Source organism: Stegostoma tigrinum, chromosome X (assembly GCF_030684315.1).
Source record: "Stegostoma tigrinum isolate sSteTig4 chromosome X, sSteTig4.hap1, whole genome shotgun sequence".
Lineage (NCBI taxonomy): Eukaryota > Metazoa > Chordata > Chondrichthyes > Orectolobiformes > Stegostomatidae > Stegostoma > Stegostoma tigrinum.
Window position 1 is genome coordinate 11,081,691 of NC_081404.1, and position 22,949 is coordinate 11,104,639.

Consider the following 22,949-nt stretch of genomic DNA (forward strand, 5'->3'; position numbering starts at 1 on the left):
TTATCTCAGATTCTCCAACATGTTTTTTTGTTCTGCATTAAAATAGTTTATTGGGGAAACCATGCATGAACTCCTCAGACAGCCACGGGCGGCCTGGGAAACAGTAGTTTCACATTCCTCTAATGACTACTGTAAATCACATTGACATCTTCTGGAGTACCGTGGCTCGTGCTCAAGGCATAAATAAAGGAACCCGAAGGTTGCAGGAACAGCAACTCATATTCCGCCTGGGAACCCTGCAGCCATATGGTATCAATGTGGACTTCACCAGTTTCAAAATCTCCCCTTCCCCTACTGCATCCCTAAGCCAGCCTAGTTCGTCCCCTCCCCCCACTTCACCACTCAACCAGCCCAGCTCTTCCCCCCCACCCACCGCATCCCAAAACCAGTCCAACCTGTCTCTGCCTCCCTAACCAGTTCTTCCTCTCACCCATCCCTTCCTCCCACCCCAAGCCGCACCCCCAGCTACCTACTAACCTCATCCCACCTCCTTGACCTGCCCGTCTTCCCTGGACTGACCTATCCCCTCCCTACCTCTCCACCTACACTCTCTCCACCTATCTTCTTTTCTCTCCATCTTCGGTCCGCCTCCCCCTCTCTCCCTATTTATTTCAGAACCCTCACCCCATCCCCCTCTCTGATGAAGGGTCTAGGCCCGAAACGTCAGCTTTTGTCCTCCTGAGATGCTGCTTGGCCTGCTGTGTTCATCCAGCCTCACATTTTATTATCTTGGAATTCTCCAGCATCTGCAGTTCCCAAATTCTCTAATAAAGGAACGTCACTGGTGCTGGCCTGATACTACGCATGCGCACACCGCTCCTGTGCAGAACGGAAGACGTGTCGGGTGGAATCGTTCGGTAATGTGTCGTTGGGGGTGAGCGGGCGGATTTCTGAGGGGATTTGATAATCTGAATGTTTTCTTAATAATGATGCCTGAAGGTTTTATCGAGGCAGAAGTAAAGAAGCGTTTTAAATCACTTTTTCCCCCCCGTATTGTATTCTCGCCGTTTTCTGAGGTGAAGTTGCGAGACGACTTAAACGCGAAGTTTTAAAATGTATTGGAATTGAAGCGATTTTGTTTGGTGATGTCCTGAAACCTCAAACTGGATTTAACGAGACGATTAAACCAGTTGGCTTAAACCAACCCACCTTTTCGGACAAAGAGACAACTGATCGTCATGTGTTTTTTTCTTTGAGAATTTATCAAACCGTGAAAGTGGTTCTGCAATGTCAGGCTCACTAAGCTGATTTAAGATTTTTTGGGGCCACCAGTGCCAAGAACAGTCATGATCTCTGCAAGCTGGAACAGTGGCCTGTACCATATCCTGCTCTGTTGTGCTATCAAATACTCTCCTTTCTAATACGATTTCATAATTAAAACGAATGTAGTTCATTTCTAGAAAAAAATTTTTTGTATTGTTCGTAGAGGTGGTCTTAATGCCCTCCGCCGCCCCCATTCTATCTTTTCCTCTCATTCTGTTCCCCGCTTTCCCAAAAACTGTTCACTTGTGGAAAAGTGTAAAACAAACCTGCACTTGCACTTCTACAGTATTCATGACTTTTTTTTTTCTGAAGAAGTGTCCTGACCCAAAACAACTTTCTTGCTCCTCTACTGCCTGGCTTGCTGTGTTCCTCCAGCTCCACACTGTGTTATCTCTGACTCCAGCAGTTCTTACTATCTCTGAGTGAGTTGAAACATATGTGTTTGGCTTTGGGAAGAGCAATCATAAGAAGTAGATTACAGCTTCTTCAGCCTGCTCAACCATTCAAGATGATCATGGCTGATTTTCTGCTTCAGTTTCTCTTTTCTGGCTTTGCCGTGTATCCCTGAACCCCTTGAGACATGAAAAAGTCTTGATCTTAGGGTTTAAGTGAAGATTTGTAGCTTGGGTGCTGGTTGTAGATGTTGGTGTGCTCGCTGAGCTGGGAGGTTTGATAGTAGATATTTTGTCCCCTTACTAGGTGATGTCCTCGGTGCTGTTGACTGACGTCCCAGCTTGGTGAACACGCCAACATCTAGTCTCAGTCTTAAATGATTATGCATCCATAAATAATTTGGTATCCACCCACTGTGGTAGATAGTGAAATTTGAATTTGGAAAAAAAAATACTGGCATGAAAAGCTTAAAAGCTCATCTGGTTTGCCTATGCCTGTGACCTCAGACCCACAATGCATTTGATGCTTGGATAGACATTAATTGCTGGCCTAGTCAGTGATACTCAAATCCCATGAACAATATATTTTTTAAACAAATTCTCCTGATCTCAATGCTAAATCATTGTTTCCTTCACCTTGAGACTCTGCCGTGTGCTCTGGATTCCACAATCAGGTGAAAACAACTTCTATCTTCTCACTGTTGGTCTTTATTCCAAGAGAACTGGAATACAAAGAGATTTGAAATTTTGTGCAGTTATAAAATTAAATCTCATTTAGAGTACTGTGTGCTGTTCCGGACATCATCTCTTAGGAAGGATTTATTGACTTTAGAAGATCCAAATTCACTGATTTCATACAGAGTTAGTAGGTAAATTATGCAGAATAAATTATGATTACTTTTAGGTAGGGAGACAAAGGAATTAAAACAAATGAATAAATGGACTGGAAAGAAACTATTTCTGTGGGTGGAGAAGTCCAGAATAGAGGAACAGCCTTAAATTAGAACTGGGTTTTACAGAGTTCCAGGGAGCAGTTTTTCACAAAAAAGGAAGCGACAAACCTTAGACTCTCCTTAAAAACATGTTGAAACTGGCTGAAATTTTCAACTGAACTTCTGATCTTGAACTTGATGGATTTTTGTAGAGAAAGGGTATGAAGGGTTATGGACCCAAGGTCAGTAAATTGAGTTAAGTCACATGTCAGCCATGGATTGCACAACAGCCTTGAGTAGCATAGTTGCCTGTTGCTGTTGCTATTCTCCCATCTATTCACTCCTGCTTAAGATTTCATGCCCTAACACTGGGCATGCTTTTATACCAAACTGAGTTTAAAGCTCCCAGCACTCAGTCCACTTTACTGACTGAAAAGAGCACAGTAAAATCATAATTGTTGCTTGCATTTGATTTGCCAGACACCAGGCTTCTCAACCTATGAGGACTATGTTCTTCATACCATTGTAAAGCTTGGCCATTTTGACTCTCACTCTATTTCATTCAATTTTAATTTAATTGGTTTGAATCCACAGTGTTGGTCCCAGCTGCTGCTGTTAATTATAAAACTTCGGGACTGTACCACTGTGTTGGCTTCACTGCTTCACTTTGCTAATGTGGGAACCTGGGCAGAAATCTGATTTTCCCTCAAAGTAAACTTCATTTCTGCATTCTGGGTCCTACTGTGGATGTGATTTTTTTTTGAGCTGTTCTCACTGACCCTCTGGTGTTATTACTGAATCTGCGTTGCTGATGCTACAGTGACAACTGATAATTTGTTCCTCAAGTAGTCACTGGAGTCACTTGTTTTCCATAGCTGATTCTGAGCCTGAACGTTAGTTCCATCAATTCTCTCTCTGTCCATATCTAGAAGTTTTAAATTCCCAGATAAGGTGTTTTACAAGTGGAACTTGATGCTTCTCTTGGGTGAAGGATTGGAGAATGACTCAAGTGTTTGGAGTTGGACTTCAGTAAGGAATCTCATTTGGGCTGGATAGTAGCAATGGAGGTAGATTGAAACATGAGGAAATACAGCATTTTTAAAACCTTAGCTGAAAAAATATTATTTTTTTCCCTCTACTCAGGTGGAGTGATGTCATTCCTGCAGTGTACACGATCTGCCCTGAGTATCTGGCAAATACAAAGCAGGTACTGGTAATTCCATCTTTTGATCATTTTGCTTGGAGTAACTCATTGATTTGGCTGATTCCTTTTAATAAGGCCTTTTCTGCACACACTCTTGGGGAAAATAGTATCAGCTTTGACTCAGTTGATGATCGTGCAGAGTCTAAAGTTTGTGAGACCAAGCTTAGCTCTAGAGACTTAAGCATAAAGGTTTAGGTAAGTACTCTGATGCAGTGCTGAAGGAGTCCTGCATTGTCAGAGTGCTGTTCTCAGTTAAAATGCACACCTCTGCCTGCTCCTTTCAAGTGAATGCTAAAAACCTAATGGCATTTGCATTCTTATAGAGAATAGCTCAGGAGTTATTTCTGGTAGATATTTTCTAATCCACCTGTTCAGACATGTTATGATATGTCTCTGGAGTGGATGGGACCTTCAGGCCCAGACGAAGGCACACTATCACTGCACCACATGAGCTGTCTGGTAGATATTTTCTAATCAAACCTGTTAGAAATATTATGACACAAGTATGGGGCATGTGGGACTTGAACCTGAGCCTCCTGGCCCAGAGGTAGGCACAATAACACTGTACCACAAAAGCCCCCTAAAGAACTGGGTTTCTGCTGGGAATGGAGGGTTTGAGTTATCAGATCCCAATCTGGTGTGGGTGGAACTCATTCCGCTCAGTGCCAGGGTGAGGTTGGTGTACAGGCACTTTAACAACCTACTGCTGGGGAGCAAGCAGGTCCAGGACTCCTTTTGTCACTTGTGGACTAACTGGAGAAGGAAGCAGGGGAGCTTCCCCTCCTTGAGGCAATGGTGCGACATTGGCAATACTCACCTCCATGTCTTCTGCCAACAGTAAGCGTGGGAGTCAACAAAGAGGCGGAAATATAGGATTGAGGAGTTGGAGAAGGATGTGCTCGACCTGGAGTCATGTCTCGGTCAGCCTGATGTGGACCTGGCTCTGTGGTGGTTGTATGAAGAGAAGGGGACCTCTGGAATCTGTATCTTGTCTAGTTCTGGGATGCGTATGTGAGATCACGGGTCCAGTTCATCCAGGATCTCGACTACAGCTCCCCTTCTTCTCCTCACCTGGGGGAAAACATGCATAGGGTCTACGAGCAGCTCCTTGTGCTGTTTGCCAACAATGGATGCCTCGTCTCAGATCTGGAGGGCATCAGGGTCTAAGTGAGGGACTTCCATGCAGGCCTCTTCTCTCTGGATCCATCCAGCAAGGAAGCTGACGGATTCTGTGGGAGGACCTGCCATGGGTCAGCCCTGAGAGTTTGGAGGTGCTGACTAGCACCCTCAACTGACTTTCATGGGGTGAATCCTCAGGGTTGGATAGGCTGACTTGGAGTTCTTCAGGGTGTTCTGGGATGTCTTGGGGGAAGTGACTGTGTGGGTCTTGGAGGACTGTATGACGACTGGAGAGATGCCCCTTTCTTAGTGCAGAGCCATCATCACTCCATTGCCTAAGAAGTGAGATCTCCTGTCTGTTAAAGAATTGGCATCTAGTCACACTTCTCTGCACGGACTAAGAGACCCTCAACTTTCCTTGGCACAATGCTGAACCACATGTTTTGTCCAGACCGTTCCTACTCCATCCTGGGCTGGAGCATCGACAACAACGTTCACCTGGTCGAGGACGTGATCCATTATTCCTAAAAGGCTGGCCTATTGAGCATCATTCTCTCTCTTTATCAGGAAAAGTTGTTGGACAGAGTGGATCATGAGTATCTGTTCAGGACACACTTTGTTGCCCAACTTCTGTACTCTGCCGCAGAGTGCGTAGGGAGGTTAATGGGTCCCTGATGGCACCCCTGCGCTTTGGGAGAGGGGTGCGTCAATGCTGCTTTATTCTCTGTGTAGAGCAGTTACTGCACCTCTTAGGGAAATGGCTCTCTGGTCTGGCTCTGTGTGAACCCGGACTGGAGGTGCTCCTTTTGGCATACTCTGACGTGCTTCTCAGGGACAGGGCTGGCTTGCAGAGGATGCTTGAGTGCTAGGAGTTCTACTCTGCATTGTCTTCTGCGTGGATCAACTGGAACAAGTGTTCGGGCCTGCTGGTTGGTTCATGGCAGATGGACCCTCCTGCTGGAGGAGCTCTGGTCCTTCACGTGGAGTACCACTCACCACCTCTACCTGGGAGTCCACATTTGCCCTACTGAGGAATCCTGGCCGGCAACTTGGCACGAGTTGGAAACCAAGCTGACCACTTCCTAGGATGCTGGACAGGACTGTTCCAAGTGTTGACCTACAGGCTGAGACTGCTGGTCATAAACCAGCTGGTGGCTGCCATGTTGTGGTACTGGCCGGTCACATTTGGTCCCTCCTTCTGGCTTTCTCACAGCCATCAGAAAAAGCTAGTCGAGCTTTTCTGGGTCAAAAGGCAACACTGAATCACGGCTATGGTTACGAGTCTCCTACTTGAGGAGGGTGGTCAGGCGCTGGTGTGACTTCCCACCCTGTTTGTGATTTTCTGCCTTCAGACCCTGCAGTGATATCTTTTATGTCAAGCCTTCTCCAAGGAGGTTGTCCTGTTGACACATTTCTTCCTCAGCATCTGTTACGACATGCAGTTCCTGTTCATAGAGTGGTTCTGGCCTCTGGTCTTCCAAGAATTGCCTGTCTTATCTGGACCTGATCACAGTCTGGAATACAGTCGGCTTGCAATGGAGTGCTCCCCCCTACAGGAGTGGCAGCTCTCACCAGGGAGTTGCTACTCGGGAACAAATTCTTTCTCAGGCGTGTTTGCACTGGTCAAGGGAGGAGAGATTTCAGGTTACAGGGCTCACCAGAGTCAGGGATGCCCTGGATGATGCTGGCTGTGAGGACGTCAAACAACCTCTGATTTGTGACCTGAGCCACCCAGAACCCAATGGACAAGGTGCTTGGCCATGACCCGTCGTGTGCACTTGATGTGACGCAGGTGTGTGATGGGCTTCTGGAAAAACTGAATCCTGTCTATACCCAATGTGACATTGGACCGATGAAGCAGCACCCTGCAATCGGGGCCATAGTGTTTAACCTCCTGGTTGCGTGCACGCACGCACGCACACACACACGTGCACGCGCGCACACACATTCTGTGGGCCTGGAGGTTGAGTTCATAGAATCCCTACTGTGTGGAAGCAGGCCATTCAGCCCATCGAGTCCACACCAACCCTCTGAAGAGCATTCCACCCAAGACCCACCCCTATTCCATCCCTGCATTTCTCATCCTAGACATTATGGGCAATTTAGTATAGCCAGTCCACCTAATGTACAGCCCTTTGGGCTGTAGGAGGAAACTTACACAGACATGTGCGAACTCCACACAGACAGTCACCCGAACATGCAATTGAACCCTGGCTCTTTGGCACTGTGAGGCAGCAGTGCTAATCACTAAGCCACTGTGTTGCCCTACAGTTGAAGATGTCTGTTTGCCAGCACACTCTTAGCTCTTTTTGTGGGGGCTGGTGTTAAAATTTTGGTCACACTTCAGCCCCACATTCCTGATCTATGGGCACCCAGTGTGGTGTGGGACAGACAAGTCTACGAGCTTTCTTGTGGCTATTAACAGGTCTAGACGGTGGGCCAAGGAGGGTCTTGTCATTTCTGACTCTGCCCCTCTTCCATGGTTATGTCTGCACCCGGGCGCTCCTGGAGTGGGAGCAAGTGGTGCTCACTGGTACGGTGGAGGCCACTTGTTATTGATGGGTGTCGTGGGGGCTGGAGGACATTGTCAGTATGGATAATGATATTCTGATTTAGATTTAAAGTGTAAATTTCTGTTTGCTTTTGAGTATGTTTTCGGTTTGACACCTGAGGAACAGGGCAGTTTTGTTTTTCCTTTGAACCCCTTGAAAGAGCCAAAGGAGCTTTTATTTTTAACCCTGTGCTGTCCCTGTCCTAGAAGTTCTTGATGTGGTTGGTGTAAGGGGCACTTTATTTTCATATGCAGTGGTTAGAGGAACCTTTTCCTCTGACGTTTGGGCCATTGTTGCCCCTGTCCTGGGAGCCATTGATGGGGATGGAGCTTTGAGGGGCTTTGACTTATAGTTTCCTTTTGCGTTCGACTGAGGTCAGGGAATGTTTATTCAGCCTTATTGTTCCTACCCCAAGTGGTTGGTGAGGACAGGGTTGTGGAAAGCCATGTTTTTGTTTATTTATTTGTTTTATTTTCCACTGGAACTTTAATTCAGTTTGGGAGTTGGGGAAACTTTTAGATTTCTCTTTTAAGAGAGGAGTAAGCTTTACTCTGTACTTAACCTGGTACTGTCCCTGTCCCATGAGTGTCTGATGGGGGCGGTGTTGTGGTCGGGGGTGGGGGTCTTGACTTTTCTGCTTGCATTTCTCATTTGAAAGAATAGAGGGTTGCATTTCAGACTGGAGGCCTGAGACCAGCAGTATGCTGCAAGGTGTTCGGTCCACTGCTTTTTGTCATTTTTACATAAATGATTTTGTGGATATAGGAAGTATAGTTAGTAAATTTGCAGACAACACCAAAATATGTGGTATAGTGGACAGTCAAGAAGGTTATCTCGGGTCAACAGGACCTTGATTAGATGGGCCAGTGGGCTGAGGAGTGGCAGATGGAGTTTAATTTTGATATATGTGAGGTGTTGCATTTTGGAAAAGCAGATCAGGGTAGATCTTGTACACCTAATGGTAAGATCTTGGGAGTGTTGCTGAATAAAGAGATCTTGGAGCACAGGTTCATAGTTCCTTGAAAGTGGAGTCAGAGGTAGACAGGATAGTGAAGAAAACATTTGGTATGCTTGCCATTTTTGGTCAGTGCATTGAATATAGGAGTTGGGAGGTCATGTTGCAGCTGTATAGGCTATTGGTTAGACCGCTTTTGGAATACTACATTCAGTTCTGGTCTCCCTGCTATAGGAAAGATGTTGTGAAACTTGAAAGGGTTCAGAAAAGATTTATTCGCAAAACTGGTGTGGGTCTGCCCTTTTATGAAACTGAACATGAGCCATGTTTACTTGCACTTATGGTTAGATGATGATTCCCAGAAGTATGCTACAATTAATAACAAAAAAACATTTGTACCAATATAAAAGACTGCCGTTTGGGGTATTATCTGCCTATGCAATTTTTCAGTGGGTGATGGAGAAAGTTTTGCAAGATCTACCTCAGGTCGCCAATTACCGAGGAGGTGTCCTAATAACAGAAAACTAGGGAAGAACACTGAGGGAACTTGAATGTAGTTCTAAGGCATTTTTCCAAGGCAGGTGTAAACCTGAGGTGGAATAAATGTGTTCGAAGCCCTGTACATGACCTACTTGGGCTACAGACGTAACCGCATTGGTGGGGACAGTGCCCAGATTAAAATTACTGCAAGCAGTTCTCCCACATCTCTGGCATGTTGGTTATGCAGTCCTTTTCATGGGTTCAGCGTCTTAGTCATTGCGGATGCACATTGAAAATGGTTGGATGTGCTTGGGGTCCGTTTGTCAAACACTGGGACAACAATAGGAAATCTTTTGCAATCCTGGCAGTGGTGATCACAGAAAATGGGCCATCATTGACCAGCAGGGAATTTGGGTATTTCCTGAAGTTGATTGGGATTTGACATAAGGACCGCATCATACCACCCATTATCTAATGGCCTGGCAGAAAGGGCAGTCCAAACTTTGAAGGCTGGATTGAAGAAGCATCCCACACCTTTACTAGATACCAAACTGTCCCAGTTCCTGTTTGATGATTGATCCATCCCTCCTGCCACTACAAGGAACACACCAGAGTTGCCAATGGTGAGATGACTCCACGCCAGATTGTCTGATCTTCCCACATCTGGTGGTTGAGGATGAAATGGCATCAGGAACAACAATGCCAGTATCAAGACTCCACCCAATGAGCGAGACAGTCTGGTGTAAGAATCACAGAAATGGCCCTGCATGGTAAGAGGCATGGTCAACATGAGGTCAGGACCAGCAACATTTAAAATTCAGGTAACTGCAACAGTCCTGAACAGATGTGGACCATATGAAAGGCGCAAATTTGCAAACAGCACGGGAACAAAACGTGCCTGGCTCCTTGCAACAATTGGAAATGTTGCCGGAGCCTGTGGATCCACCCTCTGTCAAGCATTGTCGAGCCCTTCTGTAGTGTCCATCTCTGATTCAGATGTAGCCACCTCAACACATTTTCTGCCGGAAGAAGAGAGCGAAATTCTTCCAAGGCGTGCCCAGTGCAAGAAGTGTTTCTTTATTTTACTGAAAGCTATGGATTGTCATTTTATGTTGTTTGTTTGTTTGTATTTCTTTCTCTGATCGAGTCTTTGCAACACTCTGCTTTCACTGTCTTTTGTAGAAGAATTTTTTAGTATTTTTAAGGATACATGGATTCTGATTCAACAAGGAGGTGAAAAGTTATCAGAGATAGATTAGTCCAAATTCTCATCAGATCAGTCATGATCTTGATCTTATTCAATGGTGGAACAGGCTTGAGGGGTCCCTTGACCTACCCCATGTCCAAATCTGTATATTTGTAACTGGAGAAATGAGTTCAGATTTAGGGGACACTTTTTTTGAAGTTTGACCAGGTGGGCTAGTTGAAGGGACTGATGTGGCAGAGGCTTGATCTTAGTGATGAGAAAGCCCGTGGGCTTCCTGCGTTGGCTGGAGTGGAGGGCGGAAGAAGAGGGGATTTAGAGGATTATTTACCATGAAGAAAAGAGTCATTTCTGCCTGGAATGCAGTCAGCAATTTCCGCAGATGAGACCAGAACCTGACCATGTTTTAAGTGGTCCGGCAAAATCTGGTTCTGGATGGCTAAACCGGTTGCCTACCATATCCTTTTATAGGTAGTCATCCTTGGATTTGAGGGAATGCAGATGAGAGCTGTATCAGGGTAATGACCAGGGTGAGAGAAAGTAATTGTTTTATTGGTGACTTAAACATCAGAAGGAGGAATTGAGAATGTATTTGCGTAAATCGTGGCTGCGATAACGTGGTGAATGGAGGCCTTAGATGGTTTTGAGTTAGTGATTGAATTTGGGAGATAACGTTTTCCTGTGGACGGATACAAAGTGGTGTGAGTTGAGATGTGATAGAGGGTGTAGGTGCTAAATGATACAAGAAAGTGATCAGAGATGGAGTGATCTCTAATTGATAAAATGTCTTTGGACCATTAAGTTTAGCCCTCTGGATTATTTGTGCAGTAACATAACCCCCATACTACCATGTCCAGTATGATCCTTTTTTTTCACTCTACGTTCAAAAAATTAGTGATCCTGATGTGATGACTGAACTCAACTTAACATTGTTTCCTAGATCTGGACACATTGGCTTCCTCACTCAGTAATGCTTACCATTCAATATGATAAATAATGTGGAGGCATGACCCTGCAGTTTGGTTAAGCAAGTCCTAAATACTGGGTCCTGCAGAATGGGACAAACACATTGCAATTTGAATTTCAACGTATCAAGCTGTGCACTTGTTTTTTCCCTGCTCTCCCTTTTTTTTCCAGAGTACGGATAGAGACCTGTACACTTCTGCAGGCCTGTTCAGGATGCAGCTTTGTACGATGGAAGAATATGGCCGCCAACAGTGGCAGAAGTATGAACTACCAATTTTCTAACACACAATGGAGATGCTTGGTTGCGGGGGTCCTGGCGGGTACAGGTGCTGTCCTAGTTTATGGCTTACATAGACAGCAGGTATGAAGGAATAGCTATTGCATCCTTACTAACACCTTTATAATTATTTTGCTCAAGTACGCTTAAATTTTTTTTCTGTTTTTAAATGATGTATTGTATTCCTTAAAAACCATCTCTTTACAGATCTTTGCTGCTGCTGACTCTCACTTCAACACCTAATTTTCTCCCAAAGATTCTGGCATGCAGGGTGCACTCCTTTTGAGCATGGCAATCGTAATACTTTGCCTAAGTGGCCAATATTTGTGTATAGATCTTGAATGTGAGTGTCAGTGGATGATGGTAGCTGAGGATAATTCTGCACTTACCCAACTTACACTTGGACATTTGGACTATAGCCAGGAATGGGAACTTTATCTGACGTTTTACTTCAATCCACCTAAAGCCATCGGTTGCAGTGGCTCTGACCTTCAACTGATAAGCAGAAGTCTGAGTTGCAAGATATTATTTTCCCATGAGCTCTAGTCTTATGGTCTTTTTATTTCTGTCTCCTAGGTGCAGCAAACAGAGCCTAAAAGTATTACAGAACTGAACAGCCTAACTGTGTCAGCATTGGGCAATGAGGTGAAACCAACTAACTCCATCTATACCAGGCAGGATGTTGCCAAGCATAAAACTCTGGCAGATGGGGTATGGGTCACTTATAAAACTGGTGTATATGATATTACAAAGTTTGTGGACCTACATCCTGGAGGGGACAAGATCATGCTTGCTGCTGGTGGTGCCATTGAACCGTTCTGGGCAATGTATGCAGTCCACAATCAAGAACATGTTTATTCGATACTTGAAGAGTACAGAATTGGAGAACTGAGCCTTGAAGATCAGAAGCAGACAATCGTGGATGTAGACGACCCTTATGGGAATGAACCCCCGAGACACCCAGTTTTGAAAGTGAATAGCTTAAAGCCATTTAACGCAGAACCACCGTTAGAACTCCTGTCTGAAAATTACATTACCCCAAATGAAATTTTCTTCAAACGAAACCATTTGCCTGTACCAGACGTTGATCCAAAAAAGTACCGATTGCAGATTATGGGAGAGGGGCTCAAGTCCATCAAACTAACTCTTGATGACCTCAAGACCAAGTTCCCAAAGCACACAATAACTGCTACATTGCAGTGTGCAGGGAATCGGCGCTCGGAAATGAATGCTGTGCATCTGGTAAAGGGACTGAATTGGGGGATGGCAGCTATTGGTAATGCGACTTGGAGCGGGGCCAAGCTTTCTGATGTCCTCAAGTATGCAGGGCTCCCAGAGAACACAAACGCCAAGCATGTCCAATTTGAGGGACTTGATAAAGATCTGAGTGGGACCCCCTATGGGGCCTCTATTTCCGTTCACAAGGCATTGGCTAAAGATGGCGACGTGCTACTTGCGTATGAAATGAATGGTGAAGATCTATCCAGGGATCACGGCTTTCCACTGCGTGTCATTGTGCCTGGAGTGGTTGGAGCACGCAATGTGAAGTGGTTGAGCAAGATCGTTGTAAGCAAAGAAGAAAGTCAGAGCCATTGGCAGGTGAATGACTATAAAGGATTTTCTCCCTCTGTAGACTGGGATACTGTTGACTTCAGTACTGCTCCAGCGATCCAAGAACTCCCCATCCAGTCTGCCATAACAACGCCTTCTAATAACGAATTTATCTCTGCAGACAATGGCGAGATCACAGTGAAAGGCTATGCATGGAGTGGAGGTGGCCGAGAAGTGATTCGAGTAGATATCTCACTAGATGGTGGGAAGACCTGGAAAGTGGCTGACTTAACAGGGGAGAAGCAGGATACGGGTCGGGTGTGGGCATGGAAACTGTGGCAGCTCACTGTGCCTCTGCCAAAGGGCCAGAGAAACTTGGAGATAATCTGCAAAGCTGTGGACAACAACTACAATGTGCAGCCTGATACCGTTGCACCCATCTGGAATTTACGTGGTGTTCTCAATAATTCCTGGAGCCGGGTGACAGTTACAATCAAACCTAGTAGTGGTTAGAAACTGGATCTGAATGTCTCAGATTACAGAATTTGGCTGTATACGGTTGCCATGTGAGCTAGCTCTTGACATCATTGCATTAACTCCATATACAGTCAAGTTCTCTTAAGTCTAAGCCATTCTATTTGAATTTGGTTCAGTTTTTAATCTGGGGCAAAATTCTTAAGCCAGTGATTTCTTTGCTGATTGTATTCATTTGATTAGTTTGAATTAACATTTTTCAAAAGAACAAAACCTCTGCACTCTTCGTTTAGAGCAGTTTATTGTTCAGAGATGCATCTAGACATTTTATAGAAAAGGAAACAGAAATTGCTGGGGTGGGGAGTTCCAGTCATGTTAGCTCTGCGTAGATACTGCCAGACCTGTTGTTTTTCCAGCAATTTTGTTTTTGTTTCTGATTTCTAGCATCCACTGTTCTTTGTTTTTTATTTAGACGTTTCTAAACATGGCTTAAAAAAACACCCAAAACTAGTGACCTCTGTTTTGTGTTTGTATCAATTCCCTCCTTTTTGTTTGGATAGAAGATAATGAATGCACTGTCATAAAGTGACCATAATAATGACCCTTGATACTTAGAGTAAAAAATTTCAGAATGTTTAGCTGCAGAATTTTAAGACATGCAAGAAGTTTGAAAACCGTATTGAGACATAACTGATTCCATTTCAAATGTGCTTCATTAGCAGTAAAATACTTTGGGATGTCCCAAGGTTGTGATTGGCGCTAAATTGCTTTTCTTAAACTATTTTCCCATTTTGTGATCTTTATTGCTGCATTGCCTGTTTTTTATGTAGCTCGTTGAAAAGAAGAATGATTAATTTGATTTGAGACTAAAGCAGCCAACTATTGAATGCAATGACTTGCCTATCTCAAGTGAATGTAAAAGATCTAGTGCCACTGCCAAAGAAGAGCCTATATTTATTCTTCAACCTACATTTACTGAAGCGGATTATCTGGTCAATCCCGCATTGTTTGGGAAGTTTTGTTGTGCACGAATTGGCTGCTCCATTTCCTACATTTATAATGCTGTACCTGAAAATGCTTCAGTCACAAAACATTTTGGTTATTGAGGTCACAAAATGCAAGTTTGTTCATTCATGCTTTCCTTTCTTGAAATTTTCTGAATAAGCAAATGTGTTAATGTTCATTTAAGAGTGAGCCTGAGAGAGGCTGAATTCATTCTCAAGTTGATAGTTCATAGAATCTTACAACATATGAGGATGCCATTCAGCCCTGTTATGCTAATGGTAGTTCTTTGAAAGACCTATTCAGTTAGTACCACTGCCACTCTCTCTCCGCATTGCAAACGTTCCCTTTCCAAGTGTGTACACTATTCCTTTTGGAAAGTTACCATTGAATCTCCTCCTCCACCCTTGGAGGCAGTCTGTTCCAGATTGTAACTGGTCATGTATAAATAAAAATTATTCCTCTCCACTCTTCCCCCAATCTGGCTATTTTTCACTTATCTGAAATCTGTATTCTTGGGTTACTGACCGTTTAGTTGTGCAGTCGGGTTGAAAGTTTTGTTTGTTGCTACATCACGCCAGTCAATCCAGGTGACATGTATAGACACCTCGGAGACTGCTCAAAGCCACTGTTGTGCTAAAGTGTTGATGAATTGATAGCTTGCTTGTCAAATAAAATAAATTTGCCATTTTTCTCTTTGTATTGCTATGCAGCTTCTGATTATAAAAACAATGTGGTGTGCAATAAAAATATAGCTCCATTTAAGAGGCACAGTGATTTTTCTTTTTTATACAATGCTGTAAGAATAGAATCCAAACAGTGTGGGAGCAGGCCATGCGGCCCATTGAATCCACACCAACCCTCTGAAGAGCATTCCAATGCCCTACCTTATCCCTGCATTTCCTATGGCTAATCCAACTAGCCTGTACATCCCTGGAAACTATGTCCAATTTAGAATGGCCAATCCACCTTAACCTACACATCTTCGAGCTGTTGAAGAAAACCTACACAGACACAGAACGTACACACACCACACAGTTGCCCAAGGCTGGATCAAACCTGGGTCCCTGGCACTGAGGCAGCAGTGCTAACCACTGAGCCAACGTGCTGCCCCTGTAATGACTTACACCAAAGTTCCATTTTAGTATAGGACTGAGTTTGAACCCTGAACGAGTTTGGTGCCTGTTTTCTGTTTTGAGTGAGTCTCCATCTGGAATCTACTTTGTCTGTCCTTTAGTTTATTGCCTCTGTCTCTCACTTGTGTTTATTAGTGATCAGTGGTTGGGTAAGATTTCAAGGCTACTTTAAAACCAGCCAGTAAAAGCTTCACCAGTGTCCTGAAACTCATTTTGCTCACTGTGTGTATATCTCAACTTCCACTTGGCAATCTCCCCCATGGTGGGATGACTGAAATCAGCAGTGTCATAGCTGATGTAGTTGTGAGCAGCAAATATAATTTTGCACTCAGGTCGTTAAACCTGGGACTTTTGAACCAGTGTTCCATGGTCTGTTTTGGGTGACTACAGCTGCACATCGGAAAGTTTTTAAACTTTATATTGTATACCAGGCATCCTAATCTGCCATGTTTTGTACAGACATAGTTTAGGTTTTCCCATGAATTGGATCTTCACAAGATACTGCTTTCTTTCTGATGGTCTAATCTGACTGTGTAAACTTTTCATGATTGAAGTTTCATTGTTGGAAAAATTAAGCATGTGGGTTCAAAGGGACTTGTGCAACTTTGAGGGAGATTACTGGTGTGTTGGTGGAGAGATGTTCATTTTACTGGATTTTCTAGAGGATTGTACTGTTGCAGCTGATGACTGGAGAGATGTACAACTGCAAAGGCACCTCTGGGTCAACCTGAGGATTTCAGACTTATCCAACTGAATAATGCAGCACAATATATGTGTAGCAACTCCTGGTCTGTACTAATCCGTAGTACTTGTAAGCCATCTCTGATGTCTGGAGCAATCCTGCTGATGGCAAGCACAAGCTGGAGAGCAGTGTTCAAAAGCAAGTTGATCCTTGTCTTTGTATTGATGGCTACCTTCTTCAGGTGTGTGGTCCAGCTTCACTCCACACTACGTCAGTGCAAGATCATGTTGCACAGAATTGGCAAAGAGAGTCGATTTTTGACATGTGTTTAGTATTCTTGTTGTCGCAATGAAGTCCAGTAACTGGTTTTATACAGATTTGGTTTGAGATTCCAATTCTGGAACAATTTCTCTATTAGAATTTGGATTCCCATCCGAGGTGGATTTGATATCAACAAAAGACTGTTTGCCAGGCAAGGTCATATGCAAATTTGCACAACTTGGTTTGTAGCATGTTGGTGGTATAGATATTGAAGAATATCTGTGCAAGTAATGAGCCTTGTTGAGGAGCTGTGGTGAATTGACTTTGTCACATAAGCAGTCACTTAGCATTTTGTGTACAGCAATGGCAAAATCTTGTCACAACATCTACACTTTGGCTGGAATTCTACTTGTTCTTTAAGGTTCATCACTTGATGACTGCAGATTCTCTAGGAGGTGATGCATTCTAAAATTTAGTATGTCATGCGCATCAGTAATATTGATGTCAGTTTTCCTGGGTCATACATCAGTTTTACCAATGACCATTGTCTCCTGCTCTACTTTTGGGATGTGTCTAGATTTGACATATTAATGTACAGTTTTGCCAGCTAGCCATTTGGAGTGGAAGATGGCAGCCTTCTCGTGGCCCACTCTGTTAAATGAGAAATCACAACTGATGCCATCATCCTGACAACTGAACATTGATTTAACAATCTTGCCATCTTTAGAGAAGCAAATAAAGCCACCATACTAGCCGCCTTGGGGGCTAAGCAAAATGCCAGCAGGAACAAGGGTTCACCAATACCTGGGAAAGTCCTTCGATTCTGTGATATTTTTTGAGTTGCATGTTCAAAGACAGAATTCTGTTGCTTTCACTCTCAAATGGCCTACATGCTAACCATTACTGTACCTGTAGCTGCAGCCTCATGGAAAACCACTGCCACTCAAGACATGGCTTGGGCATGTGTCAAGAAAGCATCATTGATTTTGTTATATTTTCCTCCACCACAGTTGAAGAAGCCACTTTGACCACTGCCATCAAGTTGAAAGAGCTACAGATTACCAACTTCCCAAAAAAAGTTCTGGATTTAACATGGCCAAAGCCAGTGTTTCCAAGTGCATTAATCCAAACTTAATATATCTCTGACTTTAACAGCCACCTACGAGGCTATGACACAAATAATGCCAAAGACAGAACTCTGGACTGGATGTTTGCAAAAAAATAATGAGCAAGGAACTTTTCAAACTACTTCCTAGCACCAGAACTATTGCTCAGACCTTGCTTTTGTTAGCAAAGATGAAGGTGAGAATATGTTTTATGTATCCCACAAAATATTCCCCAACAGCCAGCGTAGGCTCATCAGCATTCAAATTGCCTTTGAAATTCTTGTGATTCTATTGATGAATTACACTGTGAAGCCTGGCCAAAGCTGCTTGGGACTGCTGTATGGCAGCCATTGAAAATGCAGTATCTGAATTCTTGTAACACCAGAATATTATCACTAGTTGTCCTCCTTTTCACTACTGCCAGAAAGAATACCCCAAGCAGACAAAGAGGAATAAAACCCAAAACAGAAACACTTATTGTTTTATGCTTGTGGGGGGCTGTGGAATGTTAGAAATGTGTACCAAATTCCTCAGCTGAAGCTGTTCCGGTGACTGGAATGTTAAAATGATGGATTAGTCAGTACAAATTTTGCTTTTTCAAATTTATACAGAATGAACATTTCCACTGTGAAGAGATTAATCTAACCTCATGGTCCTACACTGTAAACATGACTCAGTTTTTGTGATGCCTAGCTCCATGTATTACTGGAAAAAATTGCAGTTAAACAATTTACAATAAAGTATGTAGTATTTCTAGTATGAATGCCTACAGATTAATAAATTCAATAACTGTACTGTGTATAAGGAAACCACTTTTTGATGATACTCCATCAATTCTTAATCATAAGATATAAAGATAACAAGGTTGAAAAGAAGGCAAGTTTGATATGGATTTTAAACAATCTAAATACTTATTGAATACTAATTTTGATGTAATTCTGAGATACTGTAAAGGATATCGAATTCTTTGTCTTTTTTTTGACTATGGGTCTTATGATTTTGATATATTGAAATAAATGCTGTAATATTTAAAGTTTTAAGTGACCAATTTGCTTCCCAAGCACCTGTGCTCTACAGATTGAGTTCTACGTGTACCATTGTGCTAAAAGGCATGTGTCCTGCGCTATTCATTGTTTGAGCTCTGAGTCTGGGGGAGAAAAAAGACTTTGATTTTCTTTTAAACCTCTCTATTACATTATGTTTTGTAAAATATACTCTGTCATGGTTCTGTTTTAGTAAATTAATTTATTAATTACATTACTTTAAAGTTTGCAATTTGAGTGCTTTTCTGAATTTGAGGATCAGTTGACTGATGAGTTTGCCATCTGTCCCGGAGTTGTGCTTCCAAGAAAACCATTTCTGGTATGGGGAAAGGCTTCAAGGGTAAACACAATATATGTGATGGAATACTCTGCCCTTATCTGGATAAGTATGGTCCTCCTAACAAAATTCAAGAAGCTCAACACCATCTAAGATACCCTCTTGATTGGCACCCTATGTGCCACGTTAACATTTCATTATCCACCACTGATATTATGTGACAGTGCGTTTCATATATAAGGTGGTAAACCCCTTTGACAGCACCTTCCAAGCCTATGACTTTTACTACTTCAGAACAGGAGAGCAGCAGATGTGTGAGAACACTGCCACCTGTAAGTTCCCCTCCAAGTCACATACCTTGAACCTTTCCAGATAACTCTCTGTGGGTACTTCCCTATGGCCTACAGGATTCAAGAAGGCAGCTCAACACCACATTCTCCAGAGCAATTAGGGGTGACCACCACATGCTGCCCTTACCAGTCATGCTCGCATTCTGTGAAAGAATTTTTGAAAGTGTAATGCATTGTGGATTTGACTATTTCAGACTTTAGGTGTACTCTTGTTTGAAATTTCCAAGGGAGTTTAAATAATAATGCAACTTTGCCTTAAATAAAACTTACTGGCAGAGGGCCTTCTCACTCGACCCTCAACTGACTACTCGGACATTATGGTATGAGGAGAAATTGAATCAACTGTTGATATTTTATGCAGCCATTCATTTGAACAACAAGCATGATTATGCTGAGGTGAATGCATTTTAAAAAATATCATAATGGGAACGAATAATAAACTTCATGGTATTTGAGGTGGATCATTTTTACCAGTTTATTAAGAGTGCCGGTTAAAACAGTGTTTGCTGTATAAGTATGAATGTGTGTGACTGGAACCTGTGCTAACAATTAAACAATGTATACTAACAGGGGTGCTTGTGGCACCGTGATAATGTCCCTGCCTCTGAGCCAGGAGGCCTGGGTTCAAGTCCCACCTGCTCCAGACATATGTAATAACATCACTTAATGGGGTGATTAGAAAATATCATTATGCAACAACAATTAACAAACATGCTTGAAGAATGGTTGCTGGACCTGAAAGGTTAACGTGGTTTCTCTTTCCATAGATGCTGACAGACCTGCTGAATTTTCCTAACCACTTCTGTTTTTGTTTCTGATTTCCAGCATCTGCAATTTTTTATTTTGTCAAGCGTTTAACTCAAATCTACATCTCTTCAGTGCATGATATGCTGCCTCCATCTTGGAGGCAGCTTTAATGATGTAGGTGTTCCATTTAAAGTCAGACGTTGGTGAGGCAAAGAAAATAAATACATGCAGCAGAACACAATGAAATCAAAGTTGAAGGTGAGCGTTTGTTCGTTTCATGTATAAGATATGGAGAAACGTTGAGATATTTTCCTCCAGAAAAGTTAAAACGAAAATCTTTTTCTTAAACTAGTCAAGTATAATATGACTTTCACATGATTAAACTGTAGTACCCTAAAGGAACTAAAATTTAAACAGTTTCGTCTGCTAATTCTAAAGAACTCAAGTATTGCTGAAAAAGATACATTTTGTCAAAGCTCCTCTTTGTGTACTCATCAGGACAGTTCATAAGAATACTAATTCAAGGGGAAAACCAACATTTATATGGCATGAGAGGAGGATGTTGATTGGTTAGCAAGTGGATGCTATACCTCCAAACTGACCTTCTTTGATTAATGCACAGGGCTATCCAGATCTTTCTGCATGTCAGAACTTTGCAATCTTTCACCATTTAGATAATCTGCTTTTTAAAATAATTTTTGCCCAAATGGAAAAAAGCACATTTTCCCATGTTAGTCTTCACTTTACATCTTTTTGTAATCTCCTTGTATTCTCTTTACAACTTGCATTCTGACATATCTTTGTATTGTCAACAAGCTTGACAACTACCTTCTGTCCCTTCATCTAAGTGATTTATAAATTGCAAACACTTATTTCATTTTGGCAACTTTTTCCTGTTAGTCCCCAATGTTCTATCTATGCCAATATGCTACCCCTGACACCATGAGCTTTTATTTTCCATAATAACCTTTTGCTGTAGCACTTCATCAAATGCCTTCTGAAAACTGTATCAACCTGCACAGAAAATCCAGCACAGTGGATTTCTCAACAGGACATGAACTGCAGAAATTTGAGTAGGTCATTCTCAGCACCCTCTCTGGGGCCATTAGAAGCAGAGAACAAATTCTGGCCTTGGAATGAGGCCACATCTAAGTGATTTTTAAAAAAAATTTCCAGTACTATAGTCTTTCCAGAACTCAATCATTGGCTCAGTTGTTCAAATTCAACCTCCTTTAATCCACCAATACTAACACTCTGGAGGCAGGAAGCATGTTTCTGCTGATGGGTGAGTCCAGAACCAGAGGACACAGTTTAAAAGTAAGGGGTAGGCCATTTAGAACGGAGTTGAGGAAAAACTTCTTCACCCAGAGAGTGGTGGATATATGGAATGCTCTGCCCCAGAAGGTAGTGGAGGCCAACTCTCTGGATACTTTCAAGAAAGAGAAGGATAGAGCTCTTAAAGATAGTGGAATCGAGGGTTATGGGGATAGGGCAGGAACAGGATGTGGATGATCAGTCATGATCATAATGAATGGTGGCACTGGCTCGAAGGGCCCAATGGCCTACTCCTGCACATTTTGTCTATGTCCCTGCAAAGATTTCAACAAACATTGGACAGACAGGAAGGAAATTAGCCACAAGAGTACATGAACATCAACTGGCAACAAAAAAGATAGGACTCACTCATCTCCATCCATATGGATAAGGAAAACCACCAGTTCAGTTGGGACATCACCAGGATCCTGGGATAGGTGAACCAGAGTCTAGCACGGGAATTCCTAGAAGCCTGGTTCTCCACTAAGAAAGCCATCAATAAACACACAGACCTCAACCCCATATACGCTCTGTTATGAAGGAAAACCAGAAGCGAGGTAACCCAGCTCAACAGTCACCAGAGGTTTAATAACAGGCAGGAAAACACAACAGCGCTTCATTGGAGGCTGCACTGATGATGTTACCCAGCAGGGTAATGAAACACCTGCGGAACAATGAACAAGCTCGGTGAGCGAACCAACCACAACATCCACAACCCAAGCTACAAGTATACTCTTAAAATTTTAGCTATGGGTGAAGCAAGCTCAAGTTGGCACAAAAATGGGAAATCTACGCCAAATGACAGCGAACAACTCTATTTCCTACACGGATGCCTCGGGAACCAGCTATTAACACGCAGTGTGACATACAAACCATCTACCAATAACCCACAAACCTGTAGGACAGCACAACACAATGGCCGCAGGATGGTGAAGGTAATGATGAATGACGCAAACAACCGGCACCACAGATATGACAAAGAAATTACATGCCATAAAACTATTTCTAGACACTACCAACCGAGAGTGGGCAACAGACCTAGAATGAGGCATTGACATCAGTCAACAGACGACAAGAACCAAGAAGACAGACCCTTCAGGGAAAAATTAGCCAAACTAACCCACCAAAATGACAACAACAGAGCAGACATCTGGATAAGAAAACTTTCACACAGGAAACTGACACTGAGAAAGCTGTTCTAATTCACGGACTCAACTACAACCACAGAGAAGCCAACAAGACAGAATTCCTAGCCACACTGAAGACCAATGGCATCAATGAAGAAACACAACAAGCCACAAGACCGACAGTGATCCCAACACTGACCAGAAAAAGCAAACTTAACACTCTCAATCCATCAGAAAGGAAGGCCCTAGAAGCACTGAAGAAAGACAAAATCATCATAATACTACCAGCAGACAATGGGTACATGACAGTAATACTAAACAAACGGGACTACCTCTCTAAAGTGCACACACTACTAGCTGTTGAGAACAAATACCTGCACCCGCAGATAGACCCGACACCATAACTGGGCAACAAGGTTCTCAACACACTGAAGACTCAAACAGTCTGGACAAATCAACAAAGCAGACTGCCTAAGAATGAAACCTGAAGGAACTAACGCCCCCCAGTTCTATGTCTTCCCGAAGGTACACAAAC

General features: G+C 43.0%; 1 protein-coding gene across 4 annotated transcripts; it reads left to right on the top strand.

Annotated features, from left to right (window-relative positions):
* Positions 1 to 739: 739 nt before the first annotated feature.
* On the top strand, positions 740 to 18,315 carry suox (sulfite oxidase). 4 transcript variants are annotated; one of them, XM_048523581.2, is made up of 4 exons: positions 740 to 874; positions 3,731 to 3,794; positions 11,239 to 11,428; positions 11,921 to 18,315. In XM_048523581.2, the coding sequence occupies exons 2-4, from the start codon at positions 3,739 to 3,741 to the stop codon at positions 13,406 to 13,408; spliced, it is 1,734 nt and encodes a 577-aa protein (XP_048379538.1). In that variant the 5' UTR covers positions 740 to 874; positions 3,731 to 3,738; the 3' UTR covers positions 13,409 to 18,315. The 4 variants fall into 4 exon arrangements, with proteins under 4 accessions (XP_048379538.1, XP_048379537.1, XP_048379539.1 ...); XM_048523580.2 differs by having other exon boundaries at positions 740 to 857; XM_048523582.2 differs by lacking the exon at positions 740 to 874 and adding an exon at positions 884 to 1,016.
* Positions 18,316 to 22,949: the final 4,634 nt, after the last annotated feature.